Genomic DNA, 18,349 nt, shown 5'->3' with positions numbered 1-18,349 from the left:
ATATAACTAGGGTTAAGACAATAATTATAATGATATTATGAGCAAAGTTTTGGCAACATAAGGATACTGTTTTTCATTAACTGAAAGGATACGTGAAAGGATAATTCTGCACTCTGGCTGTCGGATCCCACAGCTACCGGTCGCCTGTCACCCTTACGAACACTTATTTTGGGTTTTAACCGTATTTGAACTATTGTGACTACAAGTCACAAATAGACTGACCAAGTGTAACTACAAGACACAACTTGAAGGTTAAAATTTCAGTGTGACTATAAGACACAATTAGAGGGGCTAAGCGTGACTAAAAGACCGCTGGATGATGTCATTCAATAATTGAGCAAAGAAGCCCTAATGATTTTGGTTACCGGTCACTTGTACAATAAATATCTTTTTCGAGCAAAGAAGCCCGCAAAATTCTTTAAATTCTTAGTCCTCTGAGTCATGGCTGTTGGACAAATAAGCCCATACAACTGAGCCTCGATTTTTTTTTTGAAATCTCAGGTATTCAAATTAAAATAGGTTGTAAAAGTCTCTGAAGAGAAATGTTTTCAACTTCCTTTTAAAATTGTCTATTGAGACAGAAGTCCGAATGCTTGATGGTAGGTCATTGCACAGTTTTGGACCAACAACTCCGAAACTTTTTCCATGAAAGTTTTTCTCTTTGTGCGTTTCACATCATAACATCCGTCATACGAGACGGTAGATCGTAGGTAACGTGCTGGTACTTTTTCTTATAAAAGTTCTGTAAGGTATTTTGGCGCGTGACCAACAGAACAATTATACATGAAGTTCAGTAATTTGAATGGTATCCTAGCCTTTACTGGTAGCCAGTGTAGTTCATACTAGGCATCTTTTGAAATGTCATATTTCATTTCGGCCGAGTACCAATTTGGCACACATGTTTTGGATACGTTGCATTTTGTTTATTTCGCATTGAGCTGTTCCATACAAGATGAGATTACAATAATTCAGATGGGATATTACCAAAGACAAAACGAGTATTTCTGTTGCTTCTTTTGTTAAGTATTTCCTTATGTTTTTGATTTTAAGGTAGTTGTACATGGCTCTACGGCACTTAATTTTGATGTGTTCTTTAAAATTTAGTGTTTCGTCTGAATATGCACCCAAATACCGTATGCATTTTTCTGCTTTAACAGTGTCACCAGCAATATCTGTTTCTTTAGATTGACATTTATTTAATTGGGGTCTACTACCGAACATGATAAATTCCGTTTTTGATGCGTACGTCAGGTAGAGCCATGGACCAAGACAACTACCCTAGGGGGACACTACACTCCAAAGAACGTGCGACAGCGTCTTGGACGAAGATACGAGTCTATCCAGTTTAGTGCCGTGCCACATGCTCCGTATTGTTTTTGCAACACGTCTAGTAGAATGTCATGATCGACTGTATCGAAGGCAGCACTAAAATCAATGGCGATAAGTGCTGTAACCTCTTGTTCCTCCATACCTTCGAGTATATCATTGACTATTCTAAGTAAAGCAGATTCACAAGAATGGAATTGTCTGTAGGCTGGATGATTTGTTGGAAGGAGATTGTTTTCATTTACGTGTATATTGAGTCTAAACAGAGCAGCCTTTTCAATCACTTTCGATAGAAATGATAAGTTGCTCACTGGTCTATAGTTGGAATAACTCAGGTCTAGTCCAATTTTCTCAAGAAGTGGTCTTACTATTGCCTGTTTAAATTTTGAAGGAAAAACGCCTTGACTCAGAGAGAGATTAACCAATTTTGTCCACGAACGGTAGTAACTCGTTTGAAAATGATTTTAGTACTCTTGTTGGCAATGCATCTAGTTCGCATGATTTTGTTTGAAGATGATTGATGATCTTTTTCACTTCATCTTGGGTTAGCTCCTCGAACATACCGAAACAAGGTACTTCCCTGTGATCGGGTGTGAATTTTTCGAAACTTGCAAGGGCATCTCGAATTTTGTTAATTTTATCCAGGAAGTGATCGGCAAAATTTTCAGCTATCGCGGTGTCGCTTTCACCTTCCGGCATACGGTTATCAGTATTCTTACCTATTAATTCTGATACAAACTTGTAGAGTTTTTTAGAATCTCCGTGAAAATCAATTACTTTTTGACTAAGCGATCGTTGCTTCTCTGCATTCAACTCGAAAGTGTATTTATTTCTGGCATTTTTGAAAAGTTCATATTGGTCTGGTTGTTTGTATTTTCTCCACATGCGTTCCAGTTTGTGTGTTTTTCGTTTTAGTTCAAGAATGTTTTCATTAAACTATTGTTTTGGATGCACGACAATATTTTTTTTCTCAATGTATGGAGCGTGTTTATCAACAATTATACAGATTTCATCTTCAAATTGCTCTACATAATTGACATTTCATTGAGGTCGTTAGTAAATGCTGAGTGGTCTATGTTTTTAAAATTTCGAAATTTTATTGTTTGACTCTTGATATTTTCTTTTTGTACTTTGGTTACGACTTTAACTACACAATGGTCCGAAAAGAAAGGGCCTGATTCACACGAATTGATTTCAATACCATTTGTAGCCTCAGAGATTACTAGGTCGAGTGTATTTCCCTCTGTGTGTGTGCTGAAATTAACATGATGTTCCAAACCCTACAAGAGAATTCTTAAATTCAGTCACAACACTATTAGTTTTGTTGACATGCAAGGTGAAATCTCCAAGAATCATAAGATTTTAATAGTTGGGAATAATTTTCTCCATGAAATCGAAAAATTCTGTTAAAAATTGATGTTCAGTCCCTAATGATTGTGGTCTGTAAACGCCAATAACATTAATTGTAATGTTTTTGAGAATCAGTTGCCATATACCATGTTTCAATGTCCGGGTTATACTACTCGACACTTTTCGTACAGTAACCCCAGTCCGACAAGTTAAAGCCACTCCGCCGCCTGTTTTATTTGAACGATTTACAGTACTCATTGTGTAACCATTTTGATTTAAGTCTGATGTATCTATTTGGTGTTGCTTTTCATCTGAGAACCAGGTTTCTGTGAATACGGCAAAGTCGATTTTTTTTTCTTCTCTCAGAGATTGACCAATCAAAACATCTTTGTTTCTTACAACATAATGACAGTTCAATGTAAGGCAAGATATTTTTTCGTTTAGACCATTCACTGTTTTTATCATTATTTTAATCAAGTATGTGAAAACGCAGGACATTTTTACTGTACAGGTCTAAGTGGATGTGAAAGTTGTAACAATTTAGTGATCTTTTAACACGTGATAGTTGTGACAATTTTAATAATTTTTTAATTCGTGAACTTAATCAACAGTCGGTCTTCTCTACGGTCTCAAAACCAGGGATTCACCTGTGGAGTACTCAAGCTAAGTACAACCTATCATACTTTCATAGACGTAGAATAGTTTCTAATATCAACATTTGTTGTTGCTGGCTGGTGACATTGAGAGCAACCCTGGTCCGCGTTCAGGATGTGGTATGTGCAGCAAGTTTGTCAGAAGTCAGGATAAGGCGGTGCAATGTGACGATTGTGATCACTGGAATCACATAGACTGTGTCAATATTGACGTTGATCACTATAAACGATTAAAAGATGATGCTCCACGACAAAATCAAACTGGTTTTATTATAGGACATTGCAAATTTTAATCTAGACTTGCAGGCAAAATTATGCAACTCAAACCAAATTTTCCAGTCTGTCGGTGTAAATTCAGCATATACAAGCTTTAGCAAAACATTTATTGAGGTCGCAGACAAATATGCTCCTTTAAAGCGCAAACAGTCTTTAGATCAGCCAGTCCCATACATAAATAAAACTCTGAAACAAGCAATCTATAAGAAACGCATGTTACAAAATACATATAATAAGAATAAAACTTTGAAAAAAATGGGAAAATTTTCGCAAACAAAGGAATTTGGTTATAAGCTTAAAAAGAAAATCAGCAAATAAATATTTTATAGAAAGATGTGTTGGAGGATGTAAAAGTAAATCTTTTCGGCCTACAGTTAAAGCATTTTTAACAAACAAAGGAACAATTGTAAAAAAGGATACTATATTATGTGAAAAGGATAATCTTATAAGTGATCAGTCCGAGGTTTGTGATATTTTCAATGACTTTTTTGTACATGTCGCAAAGGACATGGGGCAGGTTCTATTTCAATTAACGAAAACCATCCTAGTTTGAACTCCATACGTAAGAATTTAAAGTATGACAAAAAGCTAAACTTTACACCTGTAGATCAGTCCTTCATTTGTAAACAAATTGATAAATTATCATCCAAAAAGGCAACAGGTCATGACGGAATATCTGCTATGCTCTTTAAATTGTCTTAACCCTCAGAAATAGAACATATCACAGATATGGTAACTTTTAGTTTTCAGTCGTCAACTTTCCCTGATAGCTTAAAAATAGCCCAGGTAGTCCCGGTCCACAAGAAAAACAGTACTCTTGATAAGGGTAATTATAGACCCGTTAATATATTGCCAATTGTGTCAAAAAATTTTGAAAGATCAATTAATACTCAGCTTACTGACTTCTTCAATAATCACTTGAATACTTTTATATCAGCCTTTAGGCCAGGTTACGGCTGTCAAAGCACTCTTCTTAAGATAACTGAGGACTGGCAAAAAATCTCTAGACGAAAATAAATATGTGGCAGCTATTCTTATGGATTTATCGAAAGCGTTCGACTGCCTCCCCCATGACCTTCTTATCATGAAACTTGGATGTTATGGGGTCTCAGACCAAGCCCTAGATCTACTCTCTAATTACTTGTCAAATAGAAAACAGTGTGTCAAACTTGGATCCAACATGAGTTCTTTCAAAGATATTTATAAAGGGGTGCTCCATTTTAGGCCCGGTTATGTTCAACATTTTTGTTAATGATATTTTTGATTATGTACATAAATGTGACCTTTATAACTATGCAGACGACAACACTTTATCCTGCAGTGATGCAAATATATATAATGTTATTGAATCTTTGGAGTCTGATAGTCAATCGCTTATAAACTGGTTCTCGGACAATCACATGCAAGCCAATCCTGACACATTTCAGGCAATTGCCATTGGTAAAAAGACAAAAGATCAAAATATTAAATTTAATTTGCAATGGCAGTACAATCCCATGTGATGAATCTGTGAAACTTTTGGGGGTCACTTTTGACTTTAAACTTAAATTTGATAAACACATATCCAGTATCTGTAAGAAGGCATCAAGGCAGCTTAACGTACTTAAAAGAATAGGAAAAAATCTATGTAAACTAGGAAAATTAAATATATATTACTCTTTCATTCTTTCAAATTTCAACTACTGCTCACTTACTTGGCATTTCTGCGGGGAAGTATTTACTAACAAACTTGAGAAAATTCAGGAAAGTGCATTAAGGTTTATATATGATGACTACAATTCAGATTATGAAACTCTCTTAACTAAATCTAAACTACCTTATTTAAAACTAAGAAGAATTAGAACAATGACAGCTAGAAATTCATAAAATTATTCATAAACAAGGACCATCTTGTTTACATGACTTAGTTACTCTTAAATCCCATTCTTTCAATTTAAGGTATAAAAATGTAGCTACCATCATCATCTGAGAGAGGAGGTTAACTACGACCGCTTTAAAAGTCTGATTGGGTAATGGGACGGGGAGAGTTGCTCATGTACTTTTTGCCAATAAATCTCTGTTGTCTCATTCTAGTCCTGAACTTCTTGTGATGCATGTCGTGCATGTATATTGTATTTATTATGTATTTATTTTGCATTCACTCCTGCAGTTGCTAGTCATAGCATGAGTTATGTCATTAGTTCAAAATCCTTTTGTTTTTGCATGGCATTATTCCTTTTTTCGTATAATTTGCTATATGTGTCAAACTATGTTGCCTCTTTGTGACATGTAAGATGTGATGTTGTTTCTTTAAGGTGTGAAATCTGCTTTTGTTTTGCATGATATTATCCTTATTGCGTATAATTTGCTGTATGTTTTCAAACTATGTTGCCTCTTTGGGACATGTATGATGTGATGTTGTTCTTTATGGTGTGAAGGCTGCTGATCAGTTCCCTTCAAATCTGATTTGAGGTGATTAGTTCTTTAAACTTATTTTAAGTGTCGCACTTTTTTGTTCTTTTTTTCTATGTCAGTTTTTTACCCTCTCTCCTTTTATGGCAGTTTTTAGACCCTGGGTCAAGGGTCAAGATCAGCAGCTTTAACACAGCTTTTAAATAAACTATTTTTTACCCCCTTTAAGGATTTTTAGAATATTCTTTTATGTATGTTTCTCACTGTGATTCTACAACGTGTTTTTATAAATTAACTTATAATTTGCATGTCCATGTAATTTCTTAACTTTGTGTTGTTATGTTTGTAATCTGTCGGTCAAAAGCTAATCATAGCTTATGTTATAATGTTTGTATATAATACCGACAATAAATAAATATTGATTTTTTTTTATTTATAAACTTTTGCAAAACTCAGATGAAAATGGTTCTATCCAAATTGTGTTTCACCGTGCGGTATTTGCACAAAAGTCGTCACAAAGACAGATCGAGCTATTGAAGGTGACTCGTGCACGCTTTGGATACATACCTTTTGCGCAGTAGTATCGCCCAAGGAATATATAATCGTGCAAGCCACAGACTGCTCTTGGTCGTGCCCAAAGTGTGACTCAGATAACATTTCATCATCTTTTTCTAGTGTATTGTCAGATTATGAAACCAGAAACCAATTTGAAGTTCTATCTGATACTTATTAAAGTATTAAAAAGCAATTACGTTCAATAAATAGGCGTAAACTCGTTATTATGTCAATAAATATCAACAGTGTTAGGGGTAAAAAACTGGAACTACAAACCTTCTTAGCAACGGAAAATCCGAATGTGGTCGCAATACAGGAAACCAAGTTGGATAATAGTACTAAATCAAATGAAATTATACCAGACAGTTTAGAATATGACATATATAGAAAGGACAGAAATTTAAACGGTGGTGGTACGATGTTACTCATCAAATCTAATTTACTTTTTTCTCCGTTAAACTCAGTTGAAAATGAATCAGAATCAGTATGGGCCAAATTATCTTTAAAGGGGAAAGATCACTTCTTCGGCAGTTTGTATAGGCAGCCGGATGCCCTAGTAGATCATCTTGTCTTATTTAAAGATCAGTTATGTAAAATTAAATCTTATGTGAAAGAAAATGTCACACCATGTATACATGTATTGGGTGATTTTAACTTCAGAAAAATAAACTGGCAAAATAAACTAAATAAATGTACGTCATCATGCTTATCGGACTGTGAAGGCCAATCCCTTATTGATATCCTAGACGAACATAGTGCTGAACAACTCGTTAATTTTCTCACGAGGGACGAAAACATTCTGGATTTGTTAATTACAACACTACCCGGTCAATTTGAAAATATCTACTCGCCAGACAAGTTTAGTGATCATGATGTTATCGCTGGTACGTTAAAGTGTGACATCCCGCACAAGAAACAACCAAAACGTTCTTATTTCCAATATTCCAAAGGAGATTATGACGCACTGAGAAAGGAAACTTCGACTTTGCTCAGGACAAATATTTTAACGGTTATCAAAACTCCAGAACAGTGGAAGAAAATTGGCAATTAATCAAGAAATTCTTATTAAAATGTATAGACACTCATGTTCCAAGTAAAATATCTAAAAGTGTACAATCTTTACCTTGGATTACCCGAGAAATCAAAACATTAGTAAAACGTAGAAATAAAACTCACGCAAATTAAAAAAAAAACTGAAAATATCAGACTGAAGAATAAGTGGAAATTCTTAAGAAAACAAGTTAAAACTGAAGTTCAAGATGCTCATGACAATAATGTGAATAATTTAATTGGTGAAATTAAAAAAAGACTCTAAGCATATTTGGAAATACATAAACTGTCAAAAATCCGACAAACAGGGTATATCCCCGTTAAGAACAAAATGTGGCTCTACTGTAGAATCAGATTTAGATAAAGCTAAAGTCTGAAATGAACAATTCACCAGTGTCTTTACGCACACCGAATATACATCAGTTCCTTATGAAACACCTTTATATGAAAAAATGGACTTAATAAATATTACTGAAATGGGAGTAGAAAATTGCTTCAAGGCTTAAATACAACCAAGGCCTTGGGTCCTGAAAGTATATATCCAAAAGTATTAAAAGAACTTGCAACTAGTATATCAAGCGTCTTAGCGCATCTCTTTCAACAATCAGTAGACATTGGTACTATTCCGGAGGATTGGAAATCAGCAAATATTTGTCCGTTTTACAAGAAAGATGACAGATCAAAACCTAGTAATTATAGACTTGTGTCGTTGACTTGCATATGTTGCAAACTTCTAGAGCACATCATCTGTTCCAACTTAATGCAACATTTTGATAACAACTCTATTCTGAACAAAAATCAACATGCTTTTCGTAAAAATCACAGTTGTGAAACCCAACTTGTAACCGTCATTAATGACTGGGCAACATCTATAGATAAATCCAAACAAGTGGACATTTTTATACTAGACTTCGAAAAGGCGTTCGACACCATGCCTCATGAATTATTAAAAACTAAATTACACAAATATGAAGTTCCCGTAAACATTCTACAGTGGATAGACTCATTTTTAGTAAACCGTAAGCAATGCGTTGTAGTTAATCGCGCCAGATCAGAATCCTCAATTGTTAAATCCGGAGTACCGCAGGGAACTGTGTTAGGCCCTTTCCTATTTTGGTGCATATTAATGACATCTCTATGGACATAACTTCGAATATTAGACTTTTTGCCGACGATTGTGTTTGCTATAGGGAAATTAATAATTTTGAAGACTGCTTAGATCTACAATCGGACATTAATAAACTTGGTAATTGGGCCACTTCTTGGGGTATGAGATTCCAACCCAGTAAATGCAACATGATGACTCTTTCACGTAAAAAGAAGACAATTAATTTTGACTACATATTGAAAAATACTCGTCTAGACTTCTTATCTTGTATTAAATATCTTGGAGTGAATATCACATGTGAACTGAATTGGAGCAAACATATAAATGAAGTCTGCAACAAATCGTACAGAACGTTAGGTCTTCTCAAAAGACATTTATCCATGTGTCCTCAAGACGTAAAACTTCAGGCATACAAAGGCTTAATCCGCCTAGTACTAGAATATGCCAGCGCGGCTTGGGATCCGCATCAAATTTATTTACAAGAAAAACTTGAAAGCGTACAAAAGCGTTCAGCTAGATTCATCACTTCTAATTATCGGGACTATGAACCAGGATCCAAGACTAAAATTTTTAAAGAATTAGAACTCACACCTTTGAAAGAAAGAATAAAACAAAATAGACTAATATAACTATGTAAAGGACTTCATGTGCAAATTTACCATTGGATCAACTCCATCGACCTATTCGTTTTACCAAAAACATGCATAATGAACATTTTAACAGAATTTCGACAAGGACAAACGTACTAAAGTTCAGTTTCATCCATAACACAATATGTGACTGGAACTCTCTTCCTCCGGACTTGATTCGCAAATATCCATCAGCTACTAATGATCCTGTTTCTATGTTAATAAACCAAATTAGAGGGGGGCTCGAAAACTAAGTATGTTTTCACAGCTACTTGACGCACGCGCGGTGAGTAAACGTTTTTCAATGTTTCACCATAACACATCAAGATCAAGATCAAGTGTATTGCATTTCTTGGGGTATGAGAGGTTGTTTAAGTTGGCATCTGAAATGTTTTGTGTGCTGTGTCCTTTCAAAGATGTTACAGTATGAATTTGTGATGGTAAACGTTGTAGATTATTTAAATTTACTCCACTATTTGTGTCCCATACACGTAACTCTTGATCCCTACCGCCTCGGGTACCTCTATACTTCAAAAGAATGTATTATTTTAAAATGGTTACCGTTCCTTTGTTTGGTATTGTATGATTTCTCGATACTGCAGAAAAATCCAATAATTGGTCCCTATTATATCTAATCAGACACATTGTGATTGCAAGTATGTTAATCCGTTTAGAAAGTGATCACCACGGGTAAAATATTAATCCGTTGAGAAAGTGTTCTCCACAGGAAAAATATTTATCTGTTGATAAAATATTCCCAAAATATTTACACAGATCAAATTGTTTCTACTAATATTCTACTTTTAACATATCTTTTTCAAAAGATAAATTAAGTATTGCATCCGTCAAACATTAATGAATATCACTGACAAAAATCACATTTTTCTTGTCACTGGTATTTTCAAAATAAGTAGTAGTAATAGAAGAAGTAGTAGTAGTAGTAGTAGTAGTAGAAGTAGTAGTAGTAGTAGTAGTAGTAGTAGTAGTAGTAGTAGTAGAAGTAGTAGTAGTAGTAGAAGTAGTAGTAGTACTAGTAATAGTAGTAGTAGTAGTAGTATTAGTAGTTGTAGTAGTAGTAGTAGTAGTAGTAGTAGTAGTAGTAGTAGTAGTAGTAGTAGTAGTAGTAGTAGTAGTCGTAGTAGTAGTAGAAGTAGTAGTAGTAGTAGTAGTAGTAGTCGTAGTAGTTGTAGTAGTAGTAGTAGTAGTAGTAGTAGTAGTAGTAGTAGTAGTAGTAGTAGAAGTAGTAGAAGTAGTAGTAGTAGTAGTAGTAGTAGTAGTCGTAGTAGTAGTAGTAGTAGTAGTAGTCGTAGTAGTAGTAGTAGTCGTAGTAGTAGTAGTAGTCGTAGTAGTAGTAGTAGTAGAAGTAGTAGTAGTAATAGTCGTAGTAGTAGTAGTAGTAGTAGTAGTAGTAGTAGTAGTAGTAGTAGTAGTAGTAGTAGTAGTAGTAGTAGTAGTAGTAGCAGTAGCAGTAGTAGTAAAAGTAGTTTTAGAAGTAGTAGTAGTAGTAGTGGTAGTAGAAGTGGTAGTGGTAGTGGCAGTGGCAGTGGCGGTGGCGGTGGCGGTGGCGTTGGCGGTGGCGGCGGCAGCGGCAGCAGCAGCAGTAGCGGCAGTAGCAGCAGTAGCAGCAGTCGCCGCAGTAGTAGTAGTAGTAGTAGTAGTTGTAGTAGTAGTAGTAGAAGGTGGTAGTAGTAGAATTAGTAGTAGTAGTAGTAGAAAAATATTTTGTCGACATGATGTAAGTCGACAAATCAACATAATTTTTGGCGCCATGCTCTTATGGAAATGACTTGCCATAATAGTTTGAGTCGACACGATGAGTTTTTTTTTTACGCCATGACACCTTTTTAATATCATACCATATACGCTTACATATCATACAGTAAACAACAAAGAAATAGTTAAATATACATGACGGCTATAATAATATATCGTCATGCCGGATTAGTTTATATCGACTTACTGTGAAATAACATGGTAAGTCGTCATAATTTTGTAGGTTTTTCTATCTTAATTTTACTCGCCATATTGATTAGCCTGTGCGGACTGCACACTCTAATCTGGCACGACTCTTTACGCACATGCATTATGCCCAGTTTTCTCGAACGCGATTCAAATAATCTTGGTTTGAAATCTTTGTTATTACGGATTCACGTCATAAAATGTGTAAATCGCAAGTAAATGCAATAATGGAAGCTAGCACTCGTTTCAAATTTTAAAATATGTGTATACAAGTTATTTGCATTGTTTAACTCCGCCAATGCCGGTCCCAAGCCCGGATGAAAAAGGAGGAGGGATGTGCGTAGGGCCAGCACCCCGACCATGGAAAACAAACTACGCTACAGAAACCCGAACCACAGCAACACAACATGAGGATTTACGGTATCGACCCGGGGGAGAGCGTATGAAATAGAAATCTGCGGAAAAAAAACTCTCCTCCAAGAACGTCTCACGGATAGGATTTTGGAAAGTCCGAAAATTATATGAATCAGCACGGCAGCTCGATTGGTCAGAGAAATGGAGAAGTTCCGCCTAGACATCATGGGCTTAAGTGAAGTTAGATGGACAACAGCTGGAAAAGTCATGCTAGCCACTGGCCACACCCTCCTGTCCTCTGGACCACATAAATGAAGAAGACATTCACCACAACGCGGTTGGACTGCTTCTTACAAAAACTGCTCACAAGAGCCTTCTTGAATGGGAACCAATCAATGACAGGATCTTGAGAGCCAGGTTCAACTCTAAGTTCCAGGAAGTGACCATCATTCAGTGCTACGCCCCTCCAGAGCGTCCTAGATAAAGTTCCAAATCGCGACATCACTATAGTCATGGGAGACATGAACGCCAAGGTAGGTTTTAACAACACAGGAAACAGGGTGCCTGAACCACGTGACTTTTTCGGCTATGTGTGGGACAATCGGATGTAAACAAAACGTCGCTTCAGGTAACGTTTTTAATAATTTCTTCATTATTTCAAAACCATTTTCAAAAAAACAAAGACGAGTGCCCGGTCATTGTAAAAAGACACAACTTTGGTAAGTTTGCGCTAAATTTTTCCAAAAAGTGCAACCGCGTGCTTGAAAACACACGAAGTGAAATGCTATGTGTGGTATATTTTTTATTCGATCTACAATAACGTTGATTACAATGTTGTCGAGGGTTTAAAAAATAGGGCGGACATTGTAATTCTTCATAGAGAAGCTACATACATTGTATGTTTGCGCAAATACATCTGATTCGGAGTATGTGTATGAAAATGTAATGATGCTATGTGTGATACAATTTTTTGTAAATGCTATGTGTGGTATACAAACTAACTTAGAGAATCGAAAGATTGACATTAACGTCAATAATATTTAAAGTCTGTCTGAATAACAAAAGTTGGTCAATATACATTGTTGGTAGTGTTTTGCGCGCCTTAAATATGATAATCCTACGTGTATGTTACTCAAAATTACCATGATTGTCGATAACTTATATTCATATTTTGTTTTTACTTTTAGAATGCCATTTGTTTGCGAACAGTGTGGCAGAGAGGTCAAAACACGGTCGGGGATCTCATAACACAAAGCCACCCACGCACGGACAGGAAAATAGTTCCGTTGGGCAAACTTTTTCTTGTTTGTTTCTATAAAATTGATTGTTACAAAATGTTAAATTTTCAGTGAATTGATACTGCCAACTAATGCACTTGTTTAATACACAAAATCGTAAGGATTTGTGCAAGATGTCATGTGAATATTATTGCAACAAAACTACAAAAAGTGTTAGTTGTGTGTTTTTTAGCAGGAATGTGTAGGCATTTTTGACTGTAACGATAGTTTTTAAATAAGCATAAAGAGATCATACAGCATTTTGAAACAAATAGACACTAGGATCAATAACATTTTTTTCTGGAAAATCATGTATTTGTATCTAAATCCTATTGAGCTATCTGATATATCACGCATGCTATTTTTTTTTTAAGTTTAACAGTTTATTTCATTTGTATTTTGTTCTTTTCATGGAGATTAAAGTGTTTTTGAAGCACCTTCAAGAGACGTACTGATATCTTGATCAATGAAAAGTTGTCATATACAAACATGTATAGTAAATGTTCCAAAGTTTAAATGACTGTTTGTTTTATAACAGATGGTGCACGTATTGCAGGGAAAGAAAACAATCACAGTAAACATTACATAACAATTTGACATTTCAACAAATTGAACAACATTATATGATTTAATGTTAATTACTTGGTGCAGTGGTAACAAGATCTTGCAGCGCCCTTTCATGACCGGGGCGAATGAATATTTTCATTAAAGGGGCCTTTTCACAGATTTTGGCATTTTTTTAACTTATTCATTAAATGCTATATATTGATAAATGTAAACATTGGATCATAAAAGCTCCAGTAAAAAATCAAGAAAAAAATTAAAAAAGGGAAAAGAACATTGCCCGGAGCAGGTTTCGAACCAGTGACCCCTGGAGTCCTGCCAGAGTCCTGAAGTAAAAACGCTTTAGCCTACTGAGCTATTCCGCCGAGTACACATTCGTGACGTATTTTATACCTTATATAAGCAATCTTCGTAGTTTCACAAAATTTAACGACAAAAACAGAACTCTCCAAATTATTCAATCGTTTCGCGTTGCAACGCTTTATAATTTTTAGGTTTTAAAATCGTCAAAAGATGCATATAATGGCTATATTAGAGCATGGTTAATGTTCAGTATTACTGTTTCCTCACAAATATCATAACTAAAACGTATGTTTGTTGGTATAATAACCCCCACAAGTCAAGACGTTTTTGCGATGATCATTTGTTATGACTTAATTGGAGCATTCATATGTTTGAATAGCAAGATTTGCAAATTCATAAATTGACTGATTACAATTTCTTTGTGAATACTAATGTACTTCTTTATGTATTTGGTGCTTTAATTTCTATTGTTACATGTGCATGCTAGTTATAAAGTAATGTTATTATTAATGACGTGTATGTTTTGATATACTGAAGATATTCATAAGGAGATAATATTGGAATAGACCACAAACAAGCATTATTGGATTCGAATATGTTCATATGGAGATGATATTGGAATAGACCACAAACACGCATCATTGGATTTAAATTGTTATTTGTTATGAAACAATTGTTTTATTAACACACATAATCAGATTTTATATTCATCTAATCAATTTTAGTAATAACATAGATACAAAACCCATAAATATACACACATATCAATATACACACTTGGTTTTGCTTGTGCAAAAATACATGTTAAATGGTATGTTTGCATAGTTAGTTGAATTAGCTTTCCATAAACATCACAGAATGAAGCGGGGTCCCTGTCTCTGTCACTGTGGTTTTGATAATTAACTTGTCACATATCACTTTCCGTGTGGTTTGATGGTGTTCATGTAGTTCTTACACAGCTTCGAACCTTAAAAGCGATACAGATCTTTCGACTAATCCTTTTCAAGTCTGAAAAACAGTAGAAGTAATACCCATTTTAAAGCATGTGCTCTTATTTACTTTGTCATTCATTAAAAAATGGACCAAATTAAATAATCAGGAAGAAATATCAATCATTATATTTATTTAAAGACAATAAGTAAAACAAAGAGATATTATATTTCAATATAACATGTATGCTTTTATAAGAATTATGTTCAGTTAAATATAAACTGTTTAATCATTACACGATTACTTCAGTATTCAATAATGTAACATTTGGTTAATTTGATATATTTTCAGGACAGACTAAAGTTTATGTTCTAGATTCTTACAAAACTGTGTTCAGATTAAATGCAGAACTGACGGGCAAATTCTTGTATACCACACATAGCATTTAAAAAATGTGTCCCACACATAGCAGTATAACATTTATATAAACACACTCCGAATTAGATGTATTTGCGCAAACATACAATGTAAGTAGCTTATCTATGAAGAATAACAATTTCCGCCCTATTTTTTTAAACCCTCGACAATATTATAATCAATGTTTTTGTTGATTGAACAAAACATATACCACACATAGCATTTCACTTCATGTGTTTTCAAACACGCGGTTGCACTTTTTGGAAAAAATACTTAATTAATTTTGCGCAAACGTAATAAAGTTGTGTCTTTTTACAATGACCGGGCACTCGTCTTTGTTTTTTTGAAAATGGTTTTGAAATAATGAAGAAATTATCAAAAACGTTACCTGAAGCGACGTTTTGTTTACATCCGATTGTCCCACACATAGCCGAAAAAGTCACGTGGTTCAGGCACCTTGGGAAAGGAGCACATCATGGGAAAGGAGGGAGTTGGAGATATCAATGAGAACGGAGAGTTAAGCTTCAGTATATAAGAATAAAGGTGAATACAAAATGAAAGAAAGAATAGTTTACTCCACCTTGGCTTGAACCACTGACCATTTGGAATAAAAAGCTATTGCTTCACCAATCACCCATCCTAGCTCTTACATTAATTAATGCATTTTATAACGTATATCAGCATTTCACATATTTTGACAATATATCACAAAAACAACTGAACCACTACAAAATATTTAATTGTTTTAGGTTTATAATGCTTTATAATTGTGTAAATGTCTAATGATGTTTACTAGTAAACAAACATCTTTTTTTTCACTATGAATCTTTGTGATTAGTGTTTTTTTGTTCACTGATGTACATGTGCAGTGTTCTTGATTTTTTTTGATTTGACTTGGACAAAAATTTGTAAAATTTTAATTAAAGAATCAATGAATAAGTCCCTTTAATAAAACAAAAATATGCCATCAGAAGCATACATGATATGACCCGTAAATAATCTTTAAAAGAAAACTAAATGGGGTTCTATTGTTCTTCATTTGTTCTTTATTAAGGCCCCTTTAAGAAGTTGAAAATATATGTAAAATTTAAAATTTCACCAAACTGAAGACGCCTCAGGTCAAGCCCGAGTTCTCCATCTGTTTGAGAAACATATTCGAAACTCTGGCGGATGCAGATGCTGACTCGCTGGAGAAGAAATGGGAACAGTTAAAGAACACCTTCACATCTGTCTGTGAAGAAAGGATCGGCTTCCGAACTCGAACCCACAAGACTTGGATCTCTGACAGTACTATCAGTACGATTGAAACGAAACGAACAACCCGGTAAAGGCTTCTCCAAGCCAAAACCAGAGAACAGACACACAGAGTCCAGAGCGAATATCGAACCTTACAAAACGAGGTTAAAAAGAGCTGCAGACAAGACAAACGGACACTGATTGACCACATAGCAGTTGAAGCAGAAAAAGCTGCACAACAAAATCACATGGCTACCCTATACCAGATAACTCGCCAGCTAGCAGGACGCCAAAGCAACTCAAACACACCAGTGAAAGACCGAAATGGAAACATCCTGTCCAAGCCAGAAGACCAGCTGAAAATGTGGAAGGAGCACTTTGAGGAACTCCTGAACGGGACACCAGTTACGCACCTCCCCCCCCCACCATTGAAGAGGGTCTTAACCTGGCAATTAACACAGGACCAATAACCAAACAGGAAATCACACAAGCAATCAAAAAGATAAAGAACAGGAAAGCCCCAGGGCCTGACAAAATCCCACCAGAAGCGATGAAGGCATCAACAGACGTAACTTTTGACATCATGTTTGACCTCATCCAACAGATCTGGGACACAGAAGAAGTTCCTGTTGAGTGGCAGACAGAGAGCTTCCAAAGAAAGGCAATCTGAGTGACTGCCACAATTGGCGAGGTATCCAGCTGCTATCCATGCCCAGCAAGGTACTATCGAGAATCATTCTAGAGAGAATAAAAGCCGAAGTCAACAATCTTCTAAGAGAAGAGCAAGCAGGCTTCAGAGCAGGAAGATCATGTGAAGACCAGATTGCAACGCTCCGAATCATCATCGAGCAATCCATTGAATGGAACTGTCCGCTGTATGTCAACTTCATCGATTTCAAGATGGCATTCGACACAGTGGACAGAGACACGATCTGGAAAATACTGATGCACTACGGCTTTCCAAACAAGATGGTGAACATAATTCGGAGCCTGTACAACAACAACCTCATCCAAGTCATCAACGACATGGACCTCTCTGAGCCTTTCAAAGTACGCACTGGGGTCAGACAGGGCTGCCTTCTCTCTCCTATGATTTTCTCGATAGTCATTGACTGGGTAATGAAAACAACACTGGATACACCAAGAGGAATACAGCGGATCCGTCAGAGCAAGCTGGAAGACCTTGATTACGCCGATGACATCGGGCTCCTGTCCCACACTTGCGCCCACATGCAGCAGAAAACAGAGAAACTGCAGGAAATAGCCCGATCAACAGGGCTAGAGGTCAACATCAGCAAAACAAAATGCCTCAGGATCAATCCAGTCAGCAGACAAGGCATCCACATAGAAAGGCAAGCTATTGAAGAAGTTGCCCACTTCACATAACTGGGCAGCATTGTCAGCAAGACAGGAGGTACAGAAGAGGACATCAAGACCAGAATAGGGAATGCACGCCACGCATTTGTGACAATGAGACCAGTGTGGAACAATCAAAACATCCACTGGAAAACAAAGATCAGGCTCTTTAATACCAATGTCAAGACAGTCCTCCTTTATGGCGCTGAAATCTGGAAAAGGACTAGACGCCTGGACCAGAGTCTTCAAGTATTTATCAACAAATGTCTTAGGCAGGTCCTAAGGATAAGATGGTCAGAGAAGATTTCAAACCAGGACCTATGGGCAAGAACAGGGCAGCAACCGGTTACGAACTCCATACTACAGAAGAAGTGGAGATGGATCGTACACACGCTGCGAAGAACCCAGCCTAACATAGCAAGGCAAGCCCTGGATTGGAACCCTCAAGGACAAAGAAGAAAAGGTAGGCCTACAAACTCCTGGCGCAGAACACTGGACACTGAGCTTCGCAAGATAAGGATGTCATGGGGAGAAGCAAAAGCCATGGCCATGGACCGAACCAGATGGAGAGCTGTGGTAAAGGCCCTATGCTCCGACCGGGGCGAAGAGGACTAA

The 18,349-nt window shown here is 36.1% G+C and overlaps 1 protein-coding gene across 1 annotated transcript; it reads left to right on the top strand.

The window, feature by feature from the left end:
* The first annotated feature begins 17,848 nt into the window (after positions 1 to 17,848).
* On the top strand, positions 17,849 to 18,349 carry LOC127849795 (uncharacterized). Its single transcript, XM_052382547.1, has one exon. The coding sequence runs from the start codon at positions 17,849 to 17,851 to the stop codon at positions 18,347 to 18,349; it is 501 nt and encodes a 166-aa protein (XP_052238507.1).

The sequence above is a fragment of the Dreissena polymorpha genome, chromosome 11 (assembly GCF_020536995.1).
Source record: "Dreissena polymorpha isolate Duluth1 chromosome 11, UMN_Dpol_1.0, whole genome shotgun sequence".
Taxonomy (NCBI): domain Eukaryota; kingdom Metazoa; phylum Mollusca; class Bivalvia; order Myida; family Dreissenidae; genus Dreissena; species Dreissena polymorpha.
The sequence above is the reverse complement of the archived record's forward strand: the minus strand, read 5'-3'. Positions and strand labels throughout refer to the sequence as shown.